The sequence below is a fragment of the Eleutherodactylus coqui genome, chromosome 5 (assembly GCF_035609145.1).
Source record: "Eleutherodactylus coqui strain aEleCoq1 chromosome 5, aEleCoq1.hap1, whole genome shotgun sequence".
Classification (NCBI taxonomy): Eukaryota; Metazoa; Chordata; class Amphibia; order Anura; family Eleutherodactylidae; genus Eleutherodactylus; species Eleutherodactylus coqui.
Genome location: NC_089841.1, coordinates 140694849 through 140722001, shown reverse-complemented (window position 1 = coordinate 140722001; position 27153 = coordinate 140694849). Strand labels below are relative to the sequence as shown.

General features: G+C 44.5%; 1 protein-coding gene across 1 annotated transcript in view; it reads left to right on the top strand.

The window, feature by feature from the left end:
- Positions 1-27153, top strand: part of TCTN1 (tectonic family member 1) — a 61011-nt gene that overhangs the window by 30644 nt on the left and 3214 nt on the right. Inside the window, exons 7-12 of the mRNA XM_066603255.1 lie at positions 184-204; positions 457-582; positions 2728-2847; positions 20148-20232; positions 22189-22327; positions 25366-25537. Coding sequence (XP_066459352.1) covers positions 184-204; positions 457-582; positions 2728-2847; positions 20148-20232; positions 22189-22327; positions 25366-25537 — 663 coding nt within the window. The remainder of the gene's footprint in view (positions 1-183; positions 205-456; positions 583-2727; positions 2848-20147; positions 20233-22188; positions 22328-25365; positions 25538-27153) is intronic.

Sequence of the window (27153 nt, the reverse complement as noted above, 5' to 3'; positions counted from 1 at the left end):
GAGGAGGCAGGTAGTTTTGCAAGGATTGTATATTTGGATTAGATCTAATACTTTGGTTGGGGAATTAAGAAGTTACATTGCTTGAAGCAAAGCATAATGGTTACAATTTTATTCAAGTTCTTATACCATGCCTTTTCTTCACAATTCATTTAGTTTATTCATATTTTTTTCCTATTACAATAGGTGCCCTCTTCAGAAAATACGGTAAGAACTTTTTGTTCTGTTCAGGCTGTATTGGTATTTGTTTAAGTCTTCTTTTAGAAAATATGATCCAATCAACGTATATATTCACAAAGCAAATGACTTCTCTGGTCCCTGCTGGTCATTACATATTCAACGCTGATGTTAGTAGACTTCCTTTTCAAAGACCTTTGCAGTCCAGCAAACCTCATATTGCAATGTTCATATCAGGTGTTTGGTTAATGCCTTCAAAACATATTTTCACTTTTATTGCAGATTAATGTGACTCTTCAGGCTATTACCATAACATCTGTGGATGGTGCTGTCTTCCGTGGCAATCTTAGTGACTATATACCTTCCTATGACATCACTATGGGGGTTTGTAACAATGTTGTTCTTGGGGTAAGTACTTATGTGATGTACGAGGTATAGGTGAAGAGTTATTGTTATACTCTGTTATATACTGTATTTTAAATGGCTGCTTGCAGCATAACAGCATTCCAACGCTGTGTTCATGTCTTTATATATACTTCACTGCATCACTATTCTTCCTGATAAAAACAGAACATGACTGACCCCATTATAAATCAAAATGGCTCTTTGAGTTCTGGTGACATCTGCCGTTAGTTGTGAATAGAACCTTAATTTGGGGACATATTTTGGTTATTACAGTAAAAATGCCCAATATGTACATTCTGGGCCTGTACTCTATGTCATGCATTGCCCCTCTCAGACCCCAATCTGGGTATAAAGCAGTATATTATTTTTGCCTGTTATGTCACCCCTTCCCACCCCAGGATGTAAATGTACATCCTGGCCAAGAAGCAGTGCCAGTGAATTGACATACATTTACATCCTATGAATGGTGCGGGCTCAGAAGCGGAGCCCACTCAATCCAAAGTGGGCACCGGCTGTAACTAACAGCTAGCCCCATGCTGCAACAGTGATGATTGGTGAGAACACTGATCCCCGCTGTTAACCCGTTACATGCGGCGATCAGTGCTGATGGAAAAATAAAAATTATGGGAGTTTGCATGCAGTCATTGTTAAAAAAAAAAAAAAAAAAAGGGGGGTTTTATTGTGCAAAATTGGAAAGACATAAACAAAAAAATATATAATTTTGGTATTGTCGTAATTGTACTGACCTGCGATTGTATCATCTCATTTATGCTGCATGTTTAATGCTGAAAAAAAAACAACAATTGATACCCATAAAAACTACAGCTCATCACTCAAAACACAAGCCCTTATATGGCCATGTTTACAGAAAAATAAAGTTATGACTTTTGAAAAGTAGAGCTGAAAACTCCCCCCAAATCTTTGCAACCTTAGCTCCCAAATAGGTCATGTTACTAGGGGGTTAAACACAAAACTATATTGCGTACCAAAGAATTGAAAATTATCACACTGTTTCATTAGGCGTTAAAGGGATAGTTTCAGGCTTTTACAATTGATGACCTATATTCTTGATAGGTTATCCCTAGTTGATTGGCTGGGATCCACTGGAACACCACCAATCAGCTGATAGTGACACCAGCTGTTAGTGCAGCGGTGCTGAATGTCCAGAAGATAGGTCAACTCTCGTACAAACCTGGAGTACCACTTAAATGTATTACCCAGAGTCTAAAAAAATGATCCATCTTCTGCCAGCTTATTAATTTATTGTATAGTTATATTGTATCACACACAAACTAGGATCAAAGCGACAGGAGGTGTTTGTAAAAAAAAAAAAAAAAGTAGCTACAGTGGTGTCTGGCAGACACTTTTCTTCAAAGTCATTAAAGTTTGTTTGTTAATTATAACACATAAATATCAGATGTGTTTGCGAAAGATAATCTTTTTCTGTTAATATCAAAAATTCTTCATTATGTCCACTTCAATTCAGCGCTATTACACAGTAAAAGAGTTAAGACAAAGTATGAAGCCCCATGGGGAAATCCTTTTTTATAGTCCTTTTATTATATAAAGTGGTGTCTGTATACTTAAAGGGATTTTCAAATGAGGAGTTTTCAATGTATGGTCGTGGGCCCAGGGCCACTACAATCGTTATTTACCTAGGCACCGCGATGTTCACACTACTGTCGCTGTTCTTGGTGCTGCAGCCCAGACTGACAGTATTTTTGAATGGGCTGAGCTACAGTATCAGGCATAGCCACTTGTGCCTGATAAACAATAATGGATAATCCTCAGCGTATTACACAACAAGCAATCTGGATAAGATTTAAAGAAATGTCACCCACATGCTGCAGAAATACGTAATCCACAGCTTAAATGCACCTGCAGTGCAGATTTTACATCCATAGTATTTCAGTTTATGCTGTGGATTTGCAACGCTGATTCCATCCCTTCAAAGGAAGAGGTGGAAACTATGGATACATTTGTATTGGTAAATGGGTATTGTGCTGCTGCTGTGCCCCAGAGTACACAGCAGATTATTTTGTGTAACATACCCTTACATTCCTAGTTAGAAGGTTTTGTTTCTTTTTCAGCTTGATTTACAAACCGCTATTTGACTTATTACTTTCTTTCTTGTGTTTTCCTCCTTAGGGTAGTTATACGTTTTCATATACAGATAAAGGGGAGATCACAAGCATTGCGGCATTGTTTATTCTTGGAGCAATTGATAAGAACACAGTCCAACAGAACTTCCAGATACATTTCATTGAGGTACAGAATGCTGCATTTTAATTTTATAGTTGTACTTCTGGAAGTTAAAGGATAGGTTATAACTGTCTAGTTGGTGGGGACCACTGGGACCCCAACCAATACCGAGAATAGTTATCCCAAAGGCCCTTGCATGAATGGAGTGACAGTCAAACATGCACACCGCTGTTCCATACATTTGAGTGGAAATGCTAGAGATAGCTCTTGAACTCTGGTATCTCTAGAAATCCCATTTAAATAAATGAAGCAATACTACCACTACTAGAACTTTTGGGACCCTCATTCTGGCCATCGATGAGGATCACAGGGGTCAGACCTCTATTGATCAGAAAGTTATCTCCTATAGAGGATAACTTTTAATCCTGCCAAACCCATTTAAGAACTAGAATAGTGGTGGTGAACACGCAGAGCCTTCTCTGCTGGGATGCGCGACGGTGGCTGCTCACCACTGTACATGAGGTAAAAAATACATTTACTCACCTGTCCGGATGCGGTGCGGGTCTCCTCCGTCGCGCCCGGATCTTCTTTCTTCTATACAGCATGCCACGCTTGCACCGTGCTTTTTTTCCTTTTTTAAATCTCCAGCTTTCCTGAGGATCCACGGCACGTCTGCAGTGTCAGCTGCAGGCGGGTTGTGGGCCGGATGGCTTCCATTGACTTCAAAGGAAACCATCCCTGCTGGATCCATAGAAAAATGGAGCATGCTGTGTTTTGTTTTTTTTTCCCCGCGTGCAGACTGCACGCCAGGAAAAATGGGGCAACCACAAGCATTTAAATACCTGCGGATTCCTAATGATAGTCTATGGGCATATTAAACTGCGGATTCCGCAATTCAGTTATGCCTGTGAACATGAGGCCTTACTGTTGAGACCACTGTGGGGGTCACTATTACTACGGAGACCACTGGGGGGGGGGGTCACTATTACTGCTCGGGCCACTGTGGGGGGGTCACTATTACTACTCGGGTCACTGTGGGGGGGGGGGGGTCACTATTGCTACTGAGACCACTTTGGGGGACACTATTACTACTGAAGCCACTGTGGGGGGAGGGTCACTATTACTGCTGAGGCCACTGTGGGGGTGACTATTACTGCTGAGGCCACTGTGGGGGTCACTATTACTACTGGGGTATTGCAGCATTTCTGCATTCAAAAAGCTGTCAAAATCTGCACACTGTCTATTTTGAAACAGCCCTGTTCTTTTTATAACGATGGAGGTAAAATAATACATTGTGATAGGCCCCGCCCCCTGACGTGTTGGCACTTTCTGATTAACCCCTTAACGACCAGCCCATAGTGTTTTTACGTCCTCCCGAAGTGGGCTTTATTCTCTGAGGACGTAAAAACGTGTCCTGCAGAGAATAAAGCCCCTTGGGCTCTGGACGTGACAGCTCCATGCTGTCGGTGTCTGCAGGTAGCCGACAGCATGGAGCTGTCGTCCCGGGCTGTTCGGACCCCCCCCCCCCCCCCCCCCCCCCGGCATTGCGATCGGCGCTATCCAGTGGATAGCGCCGATCGCAAAAAAGTAAATAAAACTGCAATAAAAGTTAAAGATTCAGCTGCTCTGATGGATCAGATCCATCGAAGCAGCTGAAATTACTCACCCGGATCCGGAACGCTGCTCCCCGCTGTCCCGATGCTTCGGGCCCCGTAGCCGTCCTTCTGCGCATGCGCAGAAGGCGGTATTACGTCAGCCGCATGCGCAGAAGGCCCGGCGGCGCGGGAAATTTAAAATCTCCTGGCTCCCGGCTCCTGTAGGTAGCCGGGAGGCAGAAGATGTCAGCGGGGACCGCGGTGAGTGGTCCCCGATACCGCGATCGTCGTTATCCAATGGATAACGGCGATCGCGGAAAAGTGAAAAAAAGTGTAAAAAAAGAAAAGTTTCACCTCCCCTCATGGATCGGATCCACGAGGGGAGGTAAAAATACTCACCTCAGGTCCGCCGATGTCCTCTGGCCAGTGTCGGGACCCCCCGCTGGCTTCTGCGATGTGCCGATGTGGCGCGCATGCGCAGAAGCCAGCGAGCCCGGCAAATTCAAAATCTCCCTGCACCCGGCTGTCACAGATAGCAGAGTGCAGGGAGATATGACTGGGGACCGCTGTATGCGGTTTCCAGTCATATGATCACCGTTATCCATCGGATAACGGTGATCATATAAAGTTAAAAAGTAAAAAAAAAAAAAAAAAGTTAGTTTCATCTGTACTTACGGATCGTATCCGTAAGGGGGGATAAAATTACGTACCCAAGGTCCCGGATTTGTTCCCTGGTGGGATGTTGACCCGTGGACCTTACCCCAGCTTCTGTGCATGCGCCCGTCAGCATGATGGCGGACGCATGTGCAAAAGTGAAAGATTGCCCAAGAAATTTAAAATCTCCCTGCTGCTGGCTACCAAAGGTAGCCAAGAGTCTGGAGATGTCACGGGGAGCCGCGGTATGTGGTTACTGGTCACATGATCGCCGTTATCCAATGCATAATGGCGATCACGTAAAAGTTCTTTAAAAGGTGGCAGTTTCATCTCCCCTCACCGATGCGATCAGTGGGGGGAGATGAAACATCTTCTCGGAGGCTTCCGCATTTGAATCCAAATGCGATGATCCTCCATGGACCCTTCCGGCTGCTGCGCATGCGCCCGCTGGCAAAATGCCGGACACATTCGCAGGAGTCGGGGAGCCCAGGAAATTTTAAATCTCCTTGCTCCCAGTGACCAACGGTCGCTGAGTGCTTGGAGCAGTGACCGGAGACCTCGCTGAGCGGTCCCCGGTAACGCGATAAAGTAGCGATCTAACATTAGGCCGGTCACACATGACCGGAGAGGAATTACGGGTTCTGCATGCGCTTGATCAGCGGTAATCCACGGATCAATCGCATGCATTGGATTACACAATTCCCCCCAATTAGCGGGTCGGAATTACGTAATCCACTCGCAGAAACAGAACACGGCATGTTATATTTCACCGCAGATATCCGCGACCTAGAGCCCATTGTGCTCTATGACCGCGGATATACCCGCAGCCCATATGCAATCACATTGTGTACGGGCTGCGGGTACCCGGGTCATCTCTAAGCGACGGCACGGGAAATATAAACAAAAAAAACCCGCCTGTGTGAGTAGGCAGTTATGCGCAGTACATTACGTGGCCGTACGCAGGTTCACAGCTGGAATCCGCTGCGGGCCTCCGCAAGCGGATTCTGCCAATGGCTGCGTGAGCCCGGCGTTATTCAGACCGCTACCTGTAATACGTAATTTACAAGAAGCCCCGGGAACGCTCGCCTTCATGCAGTTCCAGGAGCACCTTGTTGAGCGCCTTCTCTGTGAGACCGCCGCACCGCAGCAAAATTACAAAGCCTTACAGAGCGCCACTTTTTACACCCCATACCTGCCGCTGAGGTTACGAAATACCCCCCAAAATACATGAGAGGAGGGGGGATACACGGTTTTCTTGCCCCATGTGCCCATCCCAAGCAGCCTCCGTAATTACCCCTGTCTTCGGACATAAAACGCAGTTTATGTTATTACCTTTATCTAATATTTAGGGAATGCCAAAAAAATGGGGATGGGGGGGGGGGGGAGGGGATTATTTTTAGGAAGTCAATTTTTTTTCTGTATAAGTGGGCAATGGGGCCTGGAATTTATTCAGTTCTGCCCTGAAATCCAGCGGGCATTCCCTCCATTATGGGCCTAGCCATGTGTCCTGTAAGTAGATTAGGGCCACAATGGGTATGTTTCTGAACACGGGAAAAATGGGGGTATCCATTTTGGGGTGAAAGTCTTTATTCCTATGTACACTGTACAAAAAAAACTGTTTTTAAATTGATAAAATTGCCAAAAAAATAAAAATCATATTTTTTTCCTTTTGCTTTGCTTAGATTCATTCAAATACTGTGGGGTCAAAATATGCAGTACACCCCTAGATGAATTTGTTAAGGGGTCTAGTTTTCAAAATGGGGTCATTTGTGGGGGTTCTCTATCGTTTTGGCCGCTCAATGGCTCTACAAGTGGGCAATGGGGACTGGAATTTATTCCGTTGTACCCTGAAATCCAATGGGTGCTCCTTCCATTATAGGCCTAGCTATGTTTACTTTAAGTAGATTAGGGCCACAATGGGTATGTTTCTGAACACGGGACAAACGGGGGTATCCATTTTGGGGTGAACATCTTCATTCCTATGTACACCGTCCAAAAAAAACAGTTTTTAAATTGACACAATTGCCAAAAAAATGAAAATCATTATTTTTTCCTTCTGCTTGGCTTAGATTCATTCAAAAACTGTGAAGTCAAAAAAGTCGTCATACCCCTAGATAAATTTGTTAGGGGGTCTACTTTTCAAAATGGGGTCACTTGTGGGGGTTCTCCATCGTTTTGGTCACTCAATGGCTCTACAAGTGGGCAATGGGCCTAAATCTCCATCAAGCAAAATTTCTGTTCCGAAAGACACCGGTTGCTCCTTTCATTTTGGGCCCCATTGTGCATACAGACGTAATGCTAGGGCCACAATGGGTATGTTTCTGAGCACAGGACAAACAGGGGTATCCATTTTGGTGTGCAAGTCTTTATTCATATATGTGCGGTACAAAAAAAACTGCTTTTGAAATGACAGAATTACCAAAAAAATGAAAATCGTAATTGTTTTTCCTTCGGCTTGGCTTAGATTCATTCAAAAACTGTGAGGTCAAAAAGTCATCGTACCCCTAGATAAATTCGTTAAGGGGTCTACTTTTCAAAATGGGGGCACTTGTGGGGGTTCTCCATCGTTTTGGTCACTCAAGGGCTCTACAAGTGGGCAATGGGGACTAAATCTCCTTCAAGCAAAATTTCTGTTCCGAAAGCCACCGGTTGCTCCTTTTATTTTGGGCCCCATTGTGCATCCAGACGTAAGATTAGGGCCACAATGGGTATGTTTCTGAGCACGGGACAAACAGGGGTATCCATTCTGGGGTGCAAATCCTCATTTTCATGTGTACTATAGAAAAAAGTCCTGTCTTTAAAATGACATATTTGCAAAAATATGAAATTTTAGTTTTTCTCTTCTAAATTGCATTGACTCCTGACAAAAAAACTGTGGGGTTAAAATACTCATGACACCCCTCAGTGAATACGTTAAAGGGTGTAGTTTTTAAAATGCGGTCACTTGTGGGGGTATCTATCATTTTGACTCCTATGAGCGTTTCCAATCTTGGATTGGTGTAGTAAAACAAAGTGTTCCTCAAAATGCTGAAAAGTAATGTTACATTTGTACATCTCCTAAATGGTCAAAAAAAAAACGAACATTTTTCCAATGCGCGCCCAAATAAAGTAAACGGATGGAAATATATATCTTAGCAAAAATTTCTATATTATGTTTGCACGTATTTGAGATATTGCAGTTGGAAATGTGAAAAAATGACGATTTTTTTCAAAATTTTCCCAATTTTGGCGCTTTTAATAAATGAACACAAATTCTATCGGTCTTTTTTTTCCACCTAAATGAAGTACAACATGTGGCGAAAAAACAACGTCAGAATCGCTTGGATATGCAAAATCTTTCTGGTGTTTTTCCATGCTAAAGTGACACGTGTCAAATTTGCAAAATTTTTCCTGGTCATTAAGGCGCAAACAGGCTTGGTCACTAAGGGGTTAAATAAGTGGGTTTTCTGTTGCAGTTTGAACACACGGTCTCTAAGGCCTCATGTCCACGGGGAAAATCAGGCCCGCTACGGATTCTCCATGGAGAATCCGCAGCGGGTCCCTCCTGCCCCGCAGACATGAGCGCTGAAAATAGAATATACTCACCTGCTGCGGGCCATGCGTGTCTTCCCTTCTTCCCTGCCGGATCTTCTTTCTTCGGGCTGGCGGATGTGCTCGGCCGAAGAAATGGAGCATGGTCCGGATTTTTTCCTGCACGCGGATCCGCATCTGCAGGGAAAAATGACATCCGCAGGTATTTAACTACCTGCGGGTGTCTATTGCATCCCTATGGGGCGTGGATCCGCGTGCAGGAAAAACGCTGTGGATTTTAAATCAGAATTTACAAGTGGACATGAGGCCTAAGGGCTCATGTCCACGGGCAAAATAAGAATTAAAATCCGCAGCGGATTTTAACTCTTCTCCTGCCCGCGGATCCGCACCCCATAGGGATGCATTGACCACCCGCGGGGTAGATAAATACCCGCGGATAGTCAATAAAAGGGATTTAAAAAAAAATGGAGCATGAAAAAATCTGGACCATGCTCCATTTTCATGCGGGTCTCCCGCGGGAGACCTAAAATAGGAATTTGCTCACACGCTCCGTTTCTTCTCTTCGCGGCGGCGCCATCTTCTCTCCGTCGCGGCCGGATCTTTTTTCTTCGAGACGGCGCATGCGCGGGGCACGTTACCGACGTCATCATGCGCATCCGCCGAGCCGAAGAAAGAAGATCCGGCCGCAACGCAGAGAAGATGGCGCCGCCGCGAAGAGAAGAAACGGAGCGGATGGGAGGTGAGTTTATTCTCATTTATTCTGATTTTCAGCGCTCATGTCCGCGGGGCAGGAGGGACCCGCTGCAGATTCTCCATGGAGAATCCGGAGCGGGCCTGATTTTCCCCGTGGACATGAGGCCTAAAAGGTTCGCCATTACTGTCTTAGAAGAAGCTCTGAGAAATGGAATGATTATCCAGATCCCTTATACTGGGTTGAGTGCTAGTGAATGGAGTAATGATGTGCATGTGTGACCTAAGGCAAGAATTAGAGGAGGGGGGAAGAATCAAGAGAAAACGCTTTAATGATTTTGCAGATATTTAAAGAGACTGTCACCATTTTGCAGCCCTCTCTGAGCGCACCGTAAGGCAATGCCTGTCACGCTGATTGCAAGAATATGTCTGCTGTTTAGATCTGTGCAGTAGTTTTGGAGAAACTTGCATTTAATTAGTAAAAGCCAAATACAGAACTGGTCCTGCATATTCATGAGCTGCAGGCTAGTCACACCCACCCCGCCCTCTAGCCAATGATTGGCTGCTCTCTTTCTATGCACAGTGATATGCAGACAGCAGTCAATCATTGGCTGGAAGGCGGGGTGGGTGTAGCTAGCCAGCAGCTCACGAATATCCAGGGCTACTTTGTCGTCCTCCATGCATGTGGTGCTACTGATAAAAACTACTGCACAGATCTACACAGCAGACACATCAGTGTAATCAGTGTGCCTTGGAGATTTTGGAGATATTTCATGCTATTTTGCCCCTTTTTAAATGCCTCTTTTTTTTTTTTTTTTTTAATCCATGTATTTCTACATAAAGAAAGCCTTTTTGTAATTGGATAATGTAAAAACTTAAAGGGGTTCTGACATCCAAAAAAAAAAATTGTACTCACCTTGCCTGGCCTGGCCCGATCACCAGGCATGTCCCCTCCAGCCGGCATCTTCTTCTGTGCCTTTAAAGCAGAGCAGGAGCGGTCAAAAAGACCGCTTCCTGCTCTGGTCCGTCCGTCAGGCACTTCCGAGGTGAACGGACGGACCGCCCACAGCAAGCACGTCACAAGCAGTGCTTGCTGTGGGCGGCCCGTCCGTCCTGGCTGAACTCCAGAGTGCTGCGCATGCGCAGTGGAGACGCAGCCCGTCCTGACTCCTGTCAGAGGGCACCTCTCCACTGCGCATGCGCGCGATCCCGGAGCGGCGTGGCTCGTGCAGACAGAAGAGGAGGAACAGCGCCTGCTGGGAGATTACCCCCTCCCCCGATGTCAACAACAACAGAAGAACAGGTAAGTATTATCTTTTTATGCTTTAGCAGCCAAAAATTGTGGGTTCCTTGTGTCCATTAGGCAGACCAGGGAACAATGGCTGCTAAAGCATAAAAACATTATTTGTGTCAGAACCCCTTTAATGCATTAATGAAGGACTTGCATATTTCATCAGACAGACTGAAGGGACCCTGAAACTAATGACAGGCTAGGAGAAGCGCAGTGAAAGGAAATTAATTATCTGTGGCAACAGAGCTGTCCGCCTTAAGCACAGAGTACAGTATGCTGACTCCCAAGTGTCACCTCTTGTAATGACAACTTGTTAGCAACCCATACCTTGTAGCCAGGAAATGTAGTAAAATAATTTTTAATTAGATAATTGTGTCCTGTAACATCTCCTCCCATTCTCCCTGCTGTAACTAGAGTTTCTCATCCGTTGCATTGGGAGACACAGCTTAGACTGTGGGTATAGCTACTGCTACTAGGAGGTGGACACTAAGCAAAAAAGTGTTAGCTCCTCCTACCAGCTATACCCCTCCTGCAGGCACCAGGTTAAATCAGTTTCAGCTTAGTTGTCCGTAGGAGGCAGACCTCTTCTATTCACCAGTTTTAAACTGTTGTCCATTTGACTTTGGGAATACTATCTGACCCTGGACTCTCTCCCTATTAACCCACCGAAGAGGGTGAGCAGATTGGAGCTAACCAGTCTGTGGTCGGCCTGACCTTCAGAAGACAAGTTGGCATTGTCAATGTCAGTTTGGCCCTGACTTGCCAGCTATAGTGGCCCCTTATTGAAGCACTCCCTTCCTATCCAAAGGCAGGCAAGCACAGGGGCACACACCGCTGGAGTCCCAGAGTTCTCTAACCCAAGGTGGTAAGGTGGGTATTTTCTCCACAGAGTAGGTATCCTGTCCCATTACCACCACTATCGGCACTACTACTCCCTTCCTTCTCTGCTCTCTTCACCTCCCCCCGCATAGGGACCTTTCTATTGCCCTGACCTCCGCCCACCCCCGGCAGACATTCCTTCAGAGGTATACCTTCGGGTGGCATGGGGACTTCCCTTGGCAGACAGTCAGTGGGCCAAAGGAATTCTCTGGCGGGCCGTATGTTATGTAGTCCTGACATAGAGTTTTCTGCCCACTCCCTCGATTGCTTCTTCAGAATTCTGGTATCTCCTTCAAATGCCAACACTTTGGCTCATGTGTCTTACACACTATGCTCTCATAGTGTAATGGTCCCTGTTCCCCTCTTAGAACAGAACAAGGGGTTCTATTCCAATCTCTTTGTAGTGCCCATCATCCATTCTGGATCTAAAGCAGTTGAATGAATGTCAAAGCTCGATACTTCCGCATGGAGTCTTTGACGTCCGACATTGTGTCCATGGAACTAGGGGAAGCTCCTGTCATCCATCAACATCAAGGATGTGCATCTCCATATTCCCATCTGTCCAGCACATCAGCGATTCCTCCACTCTACCATCCACTTGGAACACTACCAATTCAAGGCCCTTCCATTAAGGTTGGCCATGGCTCCCAGAGTCTTCACAAGGTTCTGGCATCAGTGATTGCTCTCCTCCACTCCAAGGGGATAGTAGCCATCCCCTTTCTCAACTAAATTTTTGTGAAGGCCCCAAATCGGTCGGACAATTTGAGAAGTCTCCACATCACTCTAAACACTCTGTCCTGATTTAGGTGGATCATCAGCCATCCAAAGTTTTCCCTCTCACCGTCATAACAACTGAACTTTCTGGGCCTCTTTCGACACAGCATGTGCCCAGGTTCTACTCCTGCCACAGGAATGGCATCTCCTTCAGGGGCTAGTGCACTCCCTGTAATTTGAAACTCCCATGATAATCTATCATTGCGTGTGAGTGCTGGGGCTGATGGTCTCATCCTTTTTGAGGCAAATTCATTTTGCCAGTTTCCAGCCTATCCAGTGGGTCATTGTCTCTTGGTGAGACAAATCAGCAGTCTTCCTCAGTTGATCTGCCTGCCTTGCTAACCAGCACTCCCTTCTATAGCGTCTGGAATCTCAATGAGTCATGGGCCAAAGATCACCCTCCAGCACTCTTGGTGGTCCACATTCCAAACATGGACAATTAGATAGCCGATTTTCTGAGCAGGAAGACAGTTGACCCGGGAGAATGGGAGTTACATTCTCAAGTGTTCCAAACGCTTTGTCAAAAATGGGGTCACCCGAATGTCAATCTGATAGCGTCCCAGGCTCTACCGCAAACTTTCAAACTTTGTGGTGAGGTCTCGGGATGCCGAAGCTCAAGCAGTGGATGCCCTCGTAAAACCTGGTCCGACTTCCAGCTCCCATACGTCTTTTGTTTCCTTTCATCCCTCGACTTCTCAAGAAAATCAAGTGAGAAGGTCTCCTCGTGATTTTTATCACTCCAGACTAACCTCAACACACAGTATATGGATCTCATTGACATTCCATGACACCTTCCCCTTTGGGAAGATCTTCTCTTACAGGGACCTCTCTCCTCATGAATTTGTTCTTGCTTCGGTTAATGGATTGGCAGTTGAAGTCACGGTACTCAGAGTCCGTGGATTTGCAGAACCCATCATTCAGACCAAGAAGAAGGCTAGAAAGCCCTCCTCTTTCAGGGTCTACCATAATGTCTGGAAGACTTTTTTTTTTCTTTCTCTGGTGCAGACCGCACAACTTTCATCCCATCTGTTTTTCTCTTACGCCTTCTGTCCTTTTTTCAGGAGGATCCGGACCTAGGATTGGACCTAGGCGCCCTGAAGGCTCAGGTGTCTGCACTGTCCATTCTGTTTCTACACCGTCTGTGTCTTTTTACAAGTAATTGCCCATGCCGCTTCTCTATTCCTCTGTCACACTTTGGGACCTCAATTTGGTACTGAACACCATGCAGTCTCATCCCTTTGTGCCGCTACACAGTATTCCAACTGGTCTTTGTCCTAGAAAGTATCCTTTTTGGTAGCAATCGTGTCCATTCACTCGGTCTCTGAGCTTGCAGCCTTGGCGGCCAAACCTCCATTCACCATCTTCCATCAAGGCAAGGTGGTCCTGCGTCTTGTGCCATCCTTTCTCCCTAAGGTTGTGTCAGCCTTTCACATTAACAAAGGCATCACCTGGCTTTCATTCTGCCCCTCAGCCACTCATCCGAGTGAATGTGCCCTCCATAAATTGGATTTGGTTTGAGCCCTGCAAATATGCTTCTCCCAGACATCTTCCTTCAGATGCTGTGATTCTCTGTTTGTGATCCCAGGCAGTCTGAGATGCGGCCTTGTGGCCGATGCTGTTATTTCTTGCTGGATCAGATCAGCAGCAGCGGAGTCCTACTGTGCCAAGGGTAGGGAGCCTTCCCACCTGATTACTGCTCATTAGAATTAGGCAGTGGTTACTTCTTGGGCGGCTCACAATGAGGCTTCTGCTCTTCAAGTGCGTTAGGCCGCCACTTGGGCACCTCTACACACTTTCTCCAAATTCCATTGGTTGCATATTTTTGCATCTGCAGATGCTTCTCTTGGATTCTCTAGGGGAGAGTTTTGCTGACGGCTGTTAAAGGGGTTGTCCCGTGAAAGCAAGTGGGGTTATACACTTCTGTATGGCCATATTAATGCACTTTGTAATATACATCGTGCATTAAATATGAGCCATAGAGAAGTTATATACTCACCTTCCCTGCGCTGGCGTCCCCGTCTCCATGGTGCCGTCTAATTTCAGCGGCTAATCGCCCGATTAGACGCGCTTGCGCAGAAGGGTCTTCTCCCTTCTGGTCGGTCCGGGAACGAGCGGCGTTCTGGCTCCGCCCCCTTCTACGCATCATCACGTAGCTCCGCCCTGTCGCGTGTACCGATTCCAGCCAATCAGGAGGCTGGAATCGGCAATGGACCGCACAGAGCCCACGATGCACCATGGGAGAAGACCCGCGGTGCATCGTGGGTGAAGATCCCGGTGGCCATCTTGGAGGAAAAGAAGGAAGAAGTTGCAGAGAGGGGATTCGGGTAAGTAAAATTTATTTTTTTTTTAATTTCAACACATCCCTTGGGTTTGTCCTGCGCTAAACGGGGCCTATGCAAAAACAAAAACAAAAAAAACCTTTCGGCGCGGGACAACCCCTTTAACTGACAGCATTTGTCATTATATACCTTTCCCCGCCCGGGGAAAACTGCTCTGAAACGTCCAATAGTCTGAGCTGTATCCCCTAAAGTAACAGATTTTTGTACTTGCCATAAAATCTCTTTCTTGTTGCGTTCATTGTGGACACAGCACCCACCCAGTTTAACCCTGAAGATTTCACGATATTTTGCACCTTGTTGAGTTTTTCTCTCTGGAGGTCACGTGCTTTTTGCTGTGTTTGTAGTCTTAAATGTCTTTTAATGTTTTAATATTTGCATTCGTTGTTTTATCTCTTATCCTATTTGGCTGCTTTTATGCAAACTGATTAGCTTGGCACCTGGAGGAGGGGGGAGAGTATTCCTGGTAGGAGGAGCTAACACTTTTTGCTTTGTCTTCCTCCTAGTGCAGTAGCCATGTGCTTCTTCCACCTGACCTCATGTCATTCTTTTCAGGTCAGAAGGGGAGTTCCAGGGGTCAGGGTACTGGCTAACGTAGTGTAATACCATACATTTCCAATATAGCGAAATTATAGGTATTAAGCAGTACATTATATTGCCCTAACAGAATACTGCTCAACAATAGAAGCTCCTACACTATGAATTATAAGGCTGGGGTTCACACAGGGAAGAATCCCGCCGGAAATCTCGCAGTTTGGCCATAGTGAAAAACTGCAAAATTTCAGCCGGGAAAGCGCTGGTTCAAAACCTGTGGCACGCAGCCGTGGGTTTTGGAGCGGCTTGGCTGCATGCTTTCCCGTTGTGGCCGGCGCTCCCATACAGAAGAGCAGGGCCCCAACTGGAAAAAAAGACATGCTCCTGTGTGAACCCAGCCTAAATATTTGTATGGGTGTTGCACACTTAAATCCTGTAGTAATATGTTTTACACATACTGTGTTTCATTGCCTGATATTGCTAGAAGTGGCCATACACATTATTGATGTACATCGTCCGAAACCATAAATCATTTAATGTGTATCATGGCCTCCCACTTCTCCCCCAATGAAAGATGCTGTAGGAGATGAGGATCAGTCAGCTGAATTTGAACTGCCTGATCCTCCTCCTCTTGGAGAAATAAGCTCTCCCCTTCCTGGCCAAACGTGCATGTGTACGCTGTCTTGCCAAAAGTAATTCGACCACCTGAGCAAGAATCAAAAGTAGAATTTATTTACATATGTTAATACTTAGTGGGACCTCCTTTGGCCCTAATGACATGACATACTCTCTGTGGCATACTTTATACTAACGTCTGATACACTTCAGCTCGTATTTCCCTCCATTCATCCTGCAAATGTCTGGTGAGTCCTCCTTGAAGATGCATCAACCTGTCTACAATGATGCAAGGAGCATTGTCACTGGAAAGTTGAGCAATGGAAGAATGTTTTATGGGGTTATGAATCACGCTACTCTATCTTCAAATAGGAAGGACATACCTGGGTGTGGAGGATGTCTGGGGAATTCCTTTTGCCGGATTGTGTTGTGCCAACAAATAAGTAGGCTAGAAGTTCCATTATGGTCTGGGGATGTTTTACGTGGCATAGTCCTGGTCCATTGCTTGTAGTGCCAAAAGCCATCAACACAGAGGTTCTAGACAATAATGGGCTGCTGACAATGTGTCAATACTCTGGAAATGGAAAAGAAGGCTTACCAGCAGCACACACTCAAACCCGGGCTAGATAGGACTGGAATCATGCAGCAGCCACCAAGGAACTTGAACCACTATTCCCAGGTCAAATTCAAAAGAAGCATATATAGGTGCAAAGTAGTGAATAGCTTTATTCCTCCATGCCAAAGATAACACAGCTACGTTTCGACCCTCAGGGCCTTTGTCAAGGGTCTACATTTTGACACTCAGGGTCTTGACAAAGCAATACTTCCAACAAGACAACATATCTTGTCACAAATACAGGGCTGTTTTACATTGGTTTGAGGTTATGGATAGAGATGAGCGAACGTACTCGGATAAGCACTACTCGTCCGAGTAATGTGCCTTATCCGAGTACCGCTGTGCTCGTCCTGAAAGATTCAGGGCGCTCCGCTGCTGACAGGTGAGTCGCAGTGGGGAGCGGGGCAGAGCGGGCGGGAGAGAAGGAGAGAAAGATCTCCCCTCCGTTCCTCCCCGCTCTCCCCTGCAGCTCCCCGCTCCGCAGCGCGTCCCGAATCTTTCAGGACGAGTACAGCGGTACTCGGATAAGGCACATTACTCGGACGAGTACGTTCGCTCATCTCTAGCTATGGATGTTCCACGATTGGACTAGCCTGCGCAGAGTCCTGACCTGAACCCCATTGAACATCTTTGGGACAAGCTGGAATGTTGGTTTAGGAAATATGAACAGCGTCCATCTTCATTGATCAAACCTGCCAGATGCTTGCAGCATGAATGGAGGGAAATACCAGCTGAACTGTATGAGACATTAGTAGAAAGTTTGCCATTAAAGACAAAGGAGGCCCCACTAAGTACTGACATATGTAAATAAATACTACTTTTGATTCTTGCTCAGGTGTATGAGAGTGTCGAGCAAGATCGCTGTCGGCCGAACAAGCATTTAACATACAGGTATCTAATGTGCAAGGTCACTCTAAGGGACCTTTTACGCGGAACGCTTTATCTTTCAAATTCTCGCAGGATCACTGGAATCTCAATGATAATCGTTCAGGGTAAATGCTGCCGGCGACTGAACGACGAACGATAATTAGTTTGTCATTCCGTTTCTGCAGGCATATAAATCAAAGGACGCCCAGCCTCTGTACACAGGCTGTCATTGATGAACGACTACCTGCTTACTGTAAATTGAGGCGGGCAGCCGGAAGAGACCCTCGGCCCACCCTCCCTGCATTCACTGAGCTATCGTCACTCCTGGGTGACCGATTACTGCTGGGACGACTATCAGACGCCTAATCATGTGAAAGGACCCAGACTATGAGAATAGATCTCGGAATCTGAGAGCTGTTTGCAGAAGCTTAATGTCTTTTATATCACTATGTTTAGTGTTTATGGCTTAATAGCAGCAACTTGTGCTTCTGTTTGGATGTCATACAACTGAACCTTGGTGTAAAGGATCTAGAGAGTACAGTTTACAGGAGACCAGCTTGTCCTCACTCCCCAGATAACCAGTGATTAATGGAGGCTTAGTATTTATATAGTTTTTACCCTGAGAAATCATTAACCCAACATAGAAACCGTTGCTGATTGCTTAAAGCTGTTGGTACATATTTTATTTCTGTTGTAAATACAATTTTCTGAGTTGAAAGGAATGGAAAATATTAATGCCATACAGTCAACAATGTCTTATTGACTAAACTATTATCTTTGTATCCAAGAAACTACAGCACTGGGAATTTATGGCTGTTTCCACACTGGTGGGTAATTTTAAAAATTGCTTAGATCCCTGTATGGACTGATTTAATAAAGGCCCTATAATGGCTTCTCCTTCCCCAAACTGCTTTCGTACATTAGCCCCTTAGTGGCGGCCCCATTGCCTTTTTACGTCCTGCCTAAGTGGGCTTTAATCCTAGTGGACGTAAAAACATGCATCCTCTTAGGATTAAAGACACGTGGGCTGTGGACGTGACAGCTCCGTGCTGTCTGTTACCGGAGGTAGCCAACAACCTGGAGCTGTCATCACGGACTGCAGGGAGCCCCCTTCCCCGGCAATGCGATCGGCGCTTTCCAATGGATAGCACCAATTGCATTAAAGTAAATAAAAAGTGCAAAACAGAGTTTCAGCTCCCCTCACGGATCGCATTCACGATTGGCTCTGAAACTACTCACCCAAGTCCTCCGCTATCCCTGGCAGTGTCCTCCTCTGGAACGGAGCTAAAGCCGTCTTCTACACATGCGCGTCAAGGAAAAATTGGCGGCACATGCGCAGAAGCCCGGATCGCCCAGGAAGTTTAAAATTTCCTGGCTCCCAGCTACCTACACGAGATGTCACCGGGGACCGTGATCATGGAAAAGTTGGAAAAAGTTAAATAAAGCTAAAGTTTCACCTCCCTTCATGGATCAGATCCTGCGGCAATATGGTCCTTCAAGGCCCCCACATCGCCTTCTGCGCATGCGTGCCCGATGGAAACCTCGGGAGCGTTCACAGAAGGGCTCGTGCGTGGGAAATTTGAAATCCCTCTGCTCCTGGCTAGCAGAGAGATGTCACCGGGGATCGCTGTACTGCGGTTCCTGCCCACATGATCACTGTTATCCAATGTTGTCTACTGTTATCCAGCCCGGCCGACACCCCCCCCCCCCCCGGGACTTCTGACAGCCCGGCCACCACCAGCACCACCCCCTTCCTGCGAGAGCCCGGCCGTCCACTTACCCTACAGATGAAGATCAAGATCCAGCAGCCGCGCGTCCCCTGCAGGCATAGGAGAGCTTCCCAGCAGCTGAAGCTCTACTGCACATGTGCAGTAGAGAGAAGAAGCGAGAAGCACGTCCCCAACGTTCCGTCAAGACCTGGAGCCAGCCCGACAAGAAGAAAAGAAGATTTCTTGTCGTAACCAGGGACGACTGAGGAGCAACACGGGGGGGCACCCCTACAGGTAAGTCAATAACTTCTGTTTGCCTCATTTTCCATGGACAATGTATATTACAAAGTGCATGGTAATGGGCAAACAGAAGTAATGAGATCTAATGTTTATGGCCGGACAACCCCTTTAAATCTCTTCTAGCATTGCCATCAAGCAAATTTAACCAGAACGGAGGAGGCTTTATTGGAATTCCTTCAGAAGACTATTGGTTCCTCAGTGTCCATCGCAATTCCATTTAGCTAGTGGACATGAGGCCTAAAGGATGCAGTAGCAATGCTCCCTAATGAAAGAGCGTTCGGCTTTGATGGCCTTCCAAACAATTTTTTTTAGACATTACAGTAGATTTTATTGTATGGATCACCATTTGAATAATGATATGAAACAGAACCAAATGCTTATCTGGGGTGTGGGATGAACAATAGATTGGACACCTGTACAAACCTTTTCTCGTTAGGGGCAAGTCTTTCATCTCCATCCTCCACTCTTTCTCTAGTCAATAAATGGCTAGAAATCCCAGCAGTTTGCTGTGTTTCAATATGAATGTAGTTGCCCTTTTAACAAGGGACATGCAGCCTGTTCAGACAAGCAGATTTGTTGTTGACTCATTCAACAAGAATCATTCAAGTGAGAAGCGAACATTTTTAGTTCATCGTTCGGTTGTTGGGTCGTGCCCAAACCGAACAATTATTCCCTTTCACTCATTTAAACAATTCTCTTTCTGTTTAAAGGCACCCTTGGTCCTTAATAATTTTTTTTCTTTGATCGTTTGAGTAGGTTTTGTTGGGGATTTTATCTATTTAGATGTAATTATGTTTCAATGCACTGTTTGGGTGGGGTAATGATATGCCGTATGTATATTATGCTTATGGATATATTAATGCATATAAATGAAGTGGTACTGTATTAAAGTTACAACTTTAATTTAAAATGATCTGATTTAAAAAAAAAAAAAAAAAAAAAAAACTACAGCACTAACCTTCTGTTCTGTTACAGAATAGCACGGCACCCACCCCTCTCAGTGGGAATCCAGGCTACGTATTTGGGCTGCCAGTAGTTGCTGGCTTCAGATTGTCACAATATCCTTTTTGAATGTCATGTTTGACCAATATAGTGATCTATGATTTTATGAATCACATGTCCAGGGTTATAATTCATAAGATAGGTGTGTTATACTGTTGTTCAGACATACTTGATATATAAAGAAATGGGGGTCGTCTGATGAACACAACCAACTTTTTAATAGAAGCCATTATGGAAATAAGCCTATGACCTTAGCGGGGCAGTGGTTTATCTGTGTGAGTGCACATTTGGTGGTGATGATGGCCATTATGCTTTTAGTGCAAACACCCACCCACATTATCTTTGTATACTAAATACACTGAGAGAAGTGCAGTTTCACAGTCTGTTAGGAGTTGAGGTGGGAGGACTGCTAGGAGTACACCACACCAACATGTACATAACTTGACCGTTCTTAAGTTATGACCTGAAGCCACAAGGGTTATTGAAAAAGTAAGATCGTTGTTATAGTTGCAATTAGAACACCAACCACATCCTGTGTAAGTATTTCCAACCATTTATTATTAATGCCTACAAACATGAGTGTAAAAGCCTATAATACAATATAAAATAACCTTTATTTAAAGAGGACCTGTTACCAATCTGTTTTAGTCAATGCTTGTATGTCCTATAAGTCGACAGTTCTGGAGGATCTTTTCCTCTTAATCTGCGTTGCGCCATTCTTCTGTTATTCCTCCTGGAATCATATGAATAAATGGACAACTAGGTGTTCCCATCATGATATATCAAGTAAACCACGCATAAAAACGTGTTGTCATATTATAAATACCCCTTTCATATTTAGGGTCACTAGGTAGCATGAAGACTATAAAACAGAAAAGTGACTATGACAGAGACCTATTACGGCACTGACATTCTCCATTCACATCTTGGTTAGCAGTAATTAGAATTGCAGTGCAGACGTAAGACTTTGTAGGTAATTCTGATACACTTGTTCAAAGGAAAACCGGAGACGTTTATTATGCAGAAGAAATAGAGAAATGACTTTCAGAAGCTTATTGGCTGCTAGAGGGCACTCTGATTCTAGCCATATTGGTGGTTTAATATTAGTGGAAAACCTTCATTATGATGAGCTGCAACTGTAGATAGAGATACTACACTTGATGAAAGGCCTGGCTTACTGCAGTCAAAACCGCAATTGGGCATTTCCTAGAACAGTTTCTTTTTTTAAAAACATATCCGTGATTAAGCGAAAAATCATGTTGGCACATGAGGTTTCGATGTAATCACATTATGTACATAGTGTGCATAGACTACAGGCTCTTACAGTATATGACTTTGGGAAAATTATGGCTAGACACCATGGTCTCTGAAATCTTCACCTAGGGCAGTGTTTTCCAACCCCGTCTTCAAGGTAGAACCCCAACAGGTCATGTTTTCAGGATTTCCTCAGTAATACAAAGGTGATATAATTATTGTCAGTGCCCCACACATTGCTACAGGTGGTGTTAGGGCTAATGCCCACAGACAGATTATCGCTGCGGAATTCACGGCCAGACGCCCGCTGCATCTGTTTGCCTCGCGATATTTTGCACTGAGGGAGTACCGCGAGAATTCGCGTCACAGCCCAGCATTGGCGCGTTATGCAATGTGCATGTGCGCTGGTTCGCGTAGACGCTCGCGGCGGATCCGGAGAGGCGAGTATGGGTCTCTGTGGTGCGCCTGGTCTGATTCCGCTGCAAGATTTCATAGTATGAGTCCGACCTGGCTGTGGGCATGAGCCCTTACTTTAGGATATCCTAAAAACCTGACTTGTTTGGGTACCCAGATGACTGGAGTTGGGAAACGCTGGCTTAGATACTGGAATGCTTCTTATAAAATGTTACCATTTTTAAACAAAGGCCTAATATTCCAGAGCCCTGTACATCCCGAATAAATCTTAATGTGAAAGAGGATTTCAATAATTTTTTAATTCATTGCATACAATTAAATGTGTCCTTAACGCACTTGTATAAATCCGGTATTATTCAGAGTACCAATAGACTTGGGCAACTGACTCTGCTTAAGAGCTCAAATGACCAAAATTGTTTGGCAGAAGAAGGAAGCAGGACTCCAGTGTTGTTTGGGTATAACATGCTGTCCGGCTGCAGACTGCGGTAAGTGCTGGGATTTTTTTTTTTGTAATTGACTTATTTTTTCTTCAATGACCATTCAGAAAGGCCTGTCTCCAGTTAGTTGGTAGGTATCGGGTATGATGTTTCCTCATCAATATCCCTTCCCTTAGGCCTCATGTCCACAGGGAAAATCAGGCCCGCGCGGATTTCTGCTACGGATGGACTATAATAGTCTTTTTTTTTTTTTTTTTCCCCATGTGGGAGATCAATTGAGATAGAGCTCCCACACGCATGATCCGCGTTAAAATGGAGCATGCCGGTTTTTTTTTCCTGCGCGCGAAATCTGCAAATCACTTAAAATACCATCCGTGGCTATTTAATTAACCATGGATGGTCAATGCTTTCCTTTGGGATGCGGATTTGCGTTTTTTCTCCCAAGTGGATTTGCTAAATATAATTTCCCCGTGGACATGAGCCCTTACTTAGATTTGTAGCCTAGACTAGAAATCATAACTAGTTGAAGGGTTAAAAAAATAACAATTGTGACATCTGCTGCTAATGGACCAAAAAAAAAATGCTGGGCCAGACAAAAGTCAGATGAAGAACGTCCAGGTCTGCTATACACCAAGTGCAGTAAATATTACCAGATCGCTTTCAACAGATTCTCCTGTAAAGAAATACTGTAGTAGATTCACCCTTCTTGTATGTACCGTCACCTCTGCAGGGTTTACATTAAATATTGTTATGTCTGCAAATATGATAATCATAATGAAACCTAAAGTGTGTATAGGTAGGACATTCTGTCAGTTCTGGCCGAGATCAGAACCTCCCAAAGTAGCTAATTGTCTTTGTATTCTTGCTTTACAATGCCCCCCCTACTTTTTTGTAGAACGGCATTAGTTCAGAAATATTAAATCATTTTGTATGTATGACCCACTTGTAGTAGTAATAGTTTTCAGCTTTCCTTGACTTCCTGTGGGATATTGGCTTGCAGGTTGTGTTAATATTTAGTAGATTCCATTCTTCCCTTTATTTGCACAAGATTGTCAGTGCCGCGGCTGCCCCACAACCCCAGGACATAACAGAATGCCTGATGTCATCCTTCTGCTCATTTCCAGAATAGAAATAAGCAGGGCCCACCAGGACATTTGAGCACAGAATCGTGGTTATGAAATCTAATACAGGTTGTAGCTCAAGACTGAGTGGATTCGGACATGGCACAAAAATACACAACAAAATCTGCAATAGCGATTCCTCAGCAAAAAATGCAAGAGGAATTACTGTTGCAGATTTTCTGGCCTATTTGCTGCAACATAGTCTTTAAGGCTGAAAAAAAAACCCCACATCCATCTAGTTCAGCCTAATATTTCTTCACCTCCTCCCCCGCGTTGATTCAGAGGAAGGCAGAAAAAAAACCCTATGAGGTTGAAACCAATTTTCCTCATTTAGGCTACATTCACAATGGTGACAGTAATAGCGCGCTGAGAAATTCGATCTGATATTGCGCTTGTCTATGCGAGTTTTACACGTGGATGTGAGGCTTTTTCCATTAAAAAATGTGAAGTTGCGATCCTCGAGCAAGTGTTTCACACAGATCAGAGGATCACAAGTGTTTCCTATTGTTTTCAATGGGAAACATCACATCGCACGGCATGTAATGTCTTTTAAAGTAACATTGAAGACAATGGGCGAGGTTTTTCGAGAGAACGCCATAAAATAGAACATACAGTGATTTTTAACCTCACAGCATCGCTGTGAGGGAAAAAAAATCTGTCATATTCGTGAGTTGCACAACCCACAAATCTCAGGCAAGATTTGCGCTTGTGTGCATGTAGTCTTAAGGGGGAAAAAATCATCCACGTCTGGAAAACTACATAATCCTTGGATCAACAACCCTTTTGAAGTGATTGGTGACTATAACATGTAATGTTGTATCCCTTAAGAAAAGCGTCCAGGCCCCTATAAAAACTCTTTTATCAAGTTTGCCATCACCACGTCCTCAGGCAGAGAGTTCCATAGTCTCACTGCTCTTCCAGTAAAGAACCCCTTTCTATGTTGGTGTAGAAACCTTCTTTCCTCTAGACGTAGAGGACGCTCCCTTGTTATAGTCACAGTCCTGGGTATAAACAGATGATGGAAGAGATCTCTGTATTGTCTATATAATTATAGTTATTAGGTCGCCCCTCAGCCGTCTTTTCTAAACTAAATAATCCCAATTTTGATAACTTCTCTGAGTATTGTAGTCCGTCTATTTTGTTTATTACTTTAGTAGAATTGAGTTGTGGATTTCTGTGCTGAATTTCACATGGCATTGAAGTATTTGATGAAACTCCACATCCGAAGTCTGCAGCACATGTAGAAGATGCTGCGGAAATAACTTGTGATGCAGAAATATTTTTATACATGTACTGCAGGGTTGTTTTCTATGCCCTTAGAAATGCATGGTGTAAATTTCACCACATGTGAATCTACCCTAACAAGGCAAAGTATTTGCACACTCACTAAAATTTGTGTCTGTAATGTTATTTTTAAGGCCTCATACCCACAGCCAGGTCAGAGTCCGCCAGCAAAATATCGCAGCGGAATCGGACCCGGCGCCCCTCAGAGATCCTATACTTGCCTCTCCGGATCCGCCGCGAGTGTCTCACACGGCGGAAGTATCGCAGGAGTGCTCACTGCGGAAGTATCGTGGGGCAGATGGCTTCCATTGACTGCAATGGAAGCCGCCCGCATGATTTTCCACACAGAATAGAACATGCTGCGATTCTCCCCCACGAGTAGAAATGCACCGTTGATTTCCACTCGTGGGCATAGGAGAATCGTTTACCACAGCATGTCTATTGATGGACATTTTTGTGAAATTCGCTGCGATAATCCGTCTGTGGGCATTAGCCCTTAAGGTGAACCTGTACTTGATTTTTTTTTTACTTTTTTTTTTCCCCTCAAGCATGTGAGCAAAATCCTGGGTTCAGTGATGTAGGCTGTATTTCACTGAAATTTAGGCAGTACTACCGGATTTATAGAGATACTGGACATAATACATTTGCATATAACTAAAATTATTTTTGTTTCCTCTTTAGACTCAATTATACTGGCGCTAATTTCTGTAAGCTGGCCAGATCTGCCATTCTAAATGTGCTCCAAGGACAACAATTTCCAAACCATGTGGCCCAATTTGGGAACTCGCAGCCACAGAATATATTAGACTGGCTGCCGATCAATATCCTTAACACAGAGCAACCTGAAGTTCAGGTAATGAAACAGCATTGCAGGTCCATATTATGAATTAGCAAAATCTGGAGTGACAACACTATAAAACTTGCTCTTTTTTAAAAAAAAAACCAAAACATTAGTAGTATAGAAGTTGCAAAAGAGCCATCAAATACATGGCCGGACTAAAGGGTCTTTTAGTTGGATTGATTATTGAGCAAGAACATTTGTCTGATCCTCAGGTCGTGTCAGAGGACAAGCAATAACCGATGAACAAGCATTTATCAGTTAATCGTATGCATTTTAGAACATAAAATGCCCTTTTATAAGCTGTAGATATGCAGCTGACCAGTGATGGCCATATGGGGATTACGATTGGTTCGTTACTCATACAGCAGACCATCTACTCATGTGAACCATAGATGACTTCAGTTACCAAACTGTTATATAGGAGAAGTATTGATGCTGCCATGTTTATGGACTGAGCTTTGCAGACTGGGTTTTTAAATATAGCTGTTTGGTATTGATTCTCAAAATATAAATCTTTATTATAACATAGACTGACAAAGGGTTAATTTTGGTTATGGCAATTCAAATTTAGTATCTTTAAACCCAGATTATTTTTAGGTATTTAGTACTATTAGTTCACATCTAAATACCGGGATTTTGCCCATTCTTCCAGGCAAACTGCTCCGACTCCTTCGTTAGATGGGTTGTGTTGGTGTACAGCAGTCTTCAAGTCCTGCCACAGATTCTCAATTGGATTGAGGTCTGGGCAGTAACTAGGCCATTCCAAGACATTTCAGCGTTTATCCTTGGACGCCTCCAGTGTAGTCTTAGCCGTACTTAGGTTCATTGTTTTGCTGGAATGTGAACCTCCGTCCCACTCTGAAATTTGACTAACTGATACTGGTTTTCCTCAAGCATTGCACCGTATTTACGGACATCCATCTTTCCTTCAATCCTGAGCAGTCTTCCAGTCCCTGCAGATGTAATGCATCTGCCCAGCATGTTTTCATTAGTGTTCTTCACTGTGGGAACAATGTACTTGGGTTGATGTGAAGTGTTGTGTTTGCACCACACAGAGATTTAGTATTAAAAATGTAAGTTTTCTGGGGCAGAAAACTGCCAAACATGCTTTGTGCCACATTTGCTGTGTGTTTTAAACACTTTTAGACATATTTTTTTGGCTGTGTCTAACCTAGAGCATTCCTTTAAAAGGGGTGTGGCCTAAACTGTGCCCAAATTTTGGTGTTAAGCTAAGCCAAGTAATAGGTGATATAAACGTAGACTTAGCTGAAAGTGTAGTTACGCTAATTTTCGACATGTCAAAATTACTGCTCAGTGGGAGTTCTACTGCTGAGAATACCGCTGATCGCTAGAATGAGGGGGCCGCATCAGTCAACAGAGTGCTGAGCCCCCTTGGCTGTCTTCGCTGGTTTTCAGTTGAAGACTGCCTAATAGAAGTGTATATAAGCTGAAGTATGCTGGCATTGGTATATAGAAAGCGCTACAAACCTCCATAAAGCCATCTTAATGAAATTTTAGGTTTATTTTATAGTTCTTTTCTAGTGGGTATCAAACAAGACTACATAGAATACAAAATCGCTATCAACTAGATCAACCTAGTCTACCAGTATGGTTTTATTCTGTATATG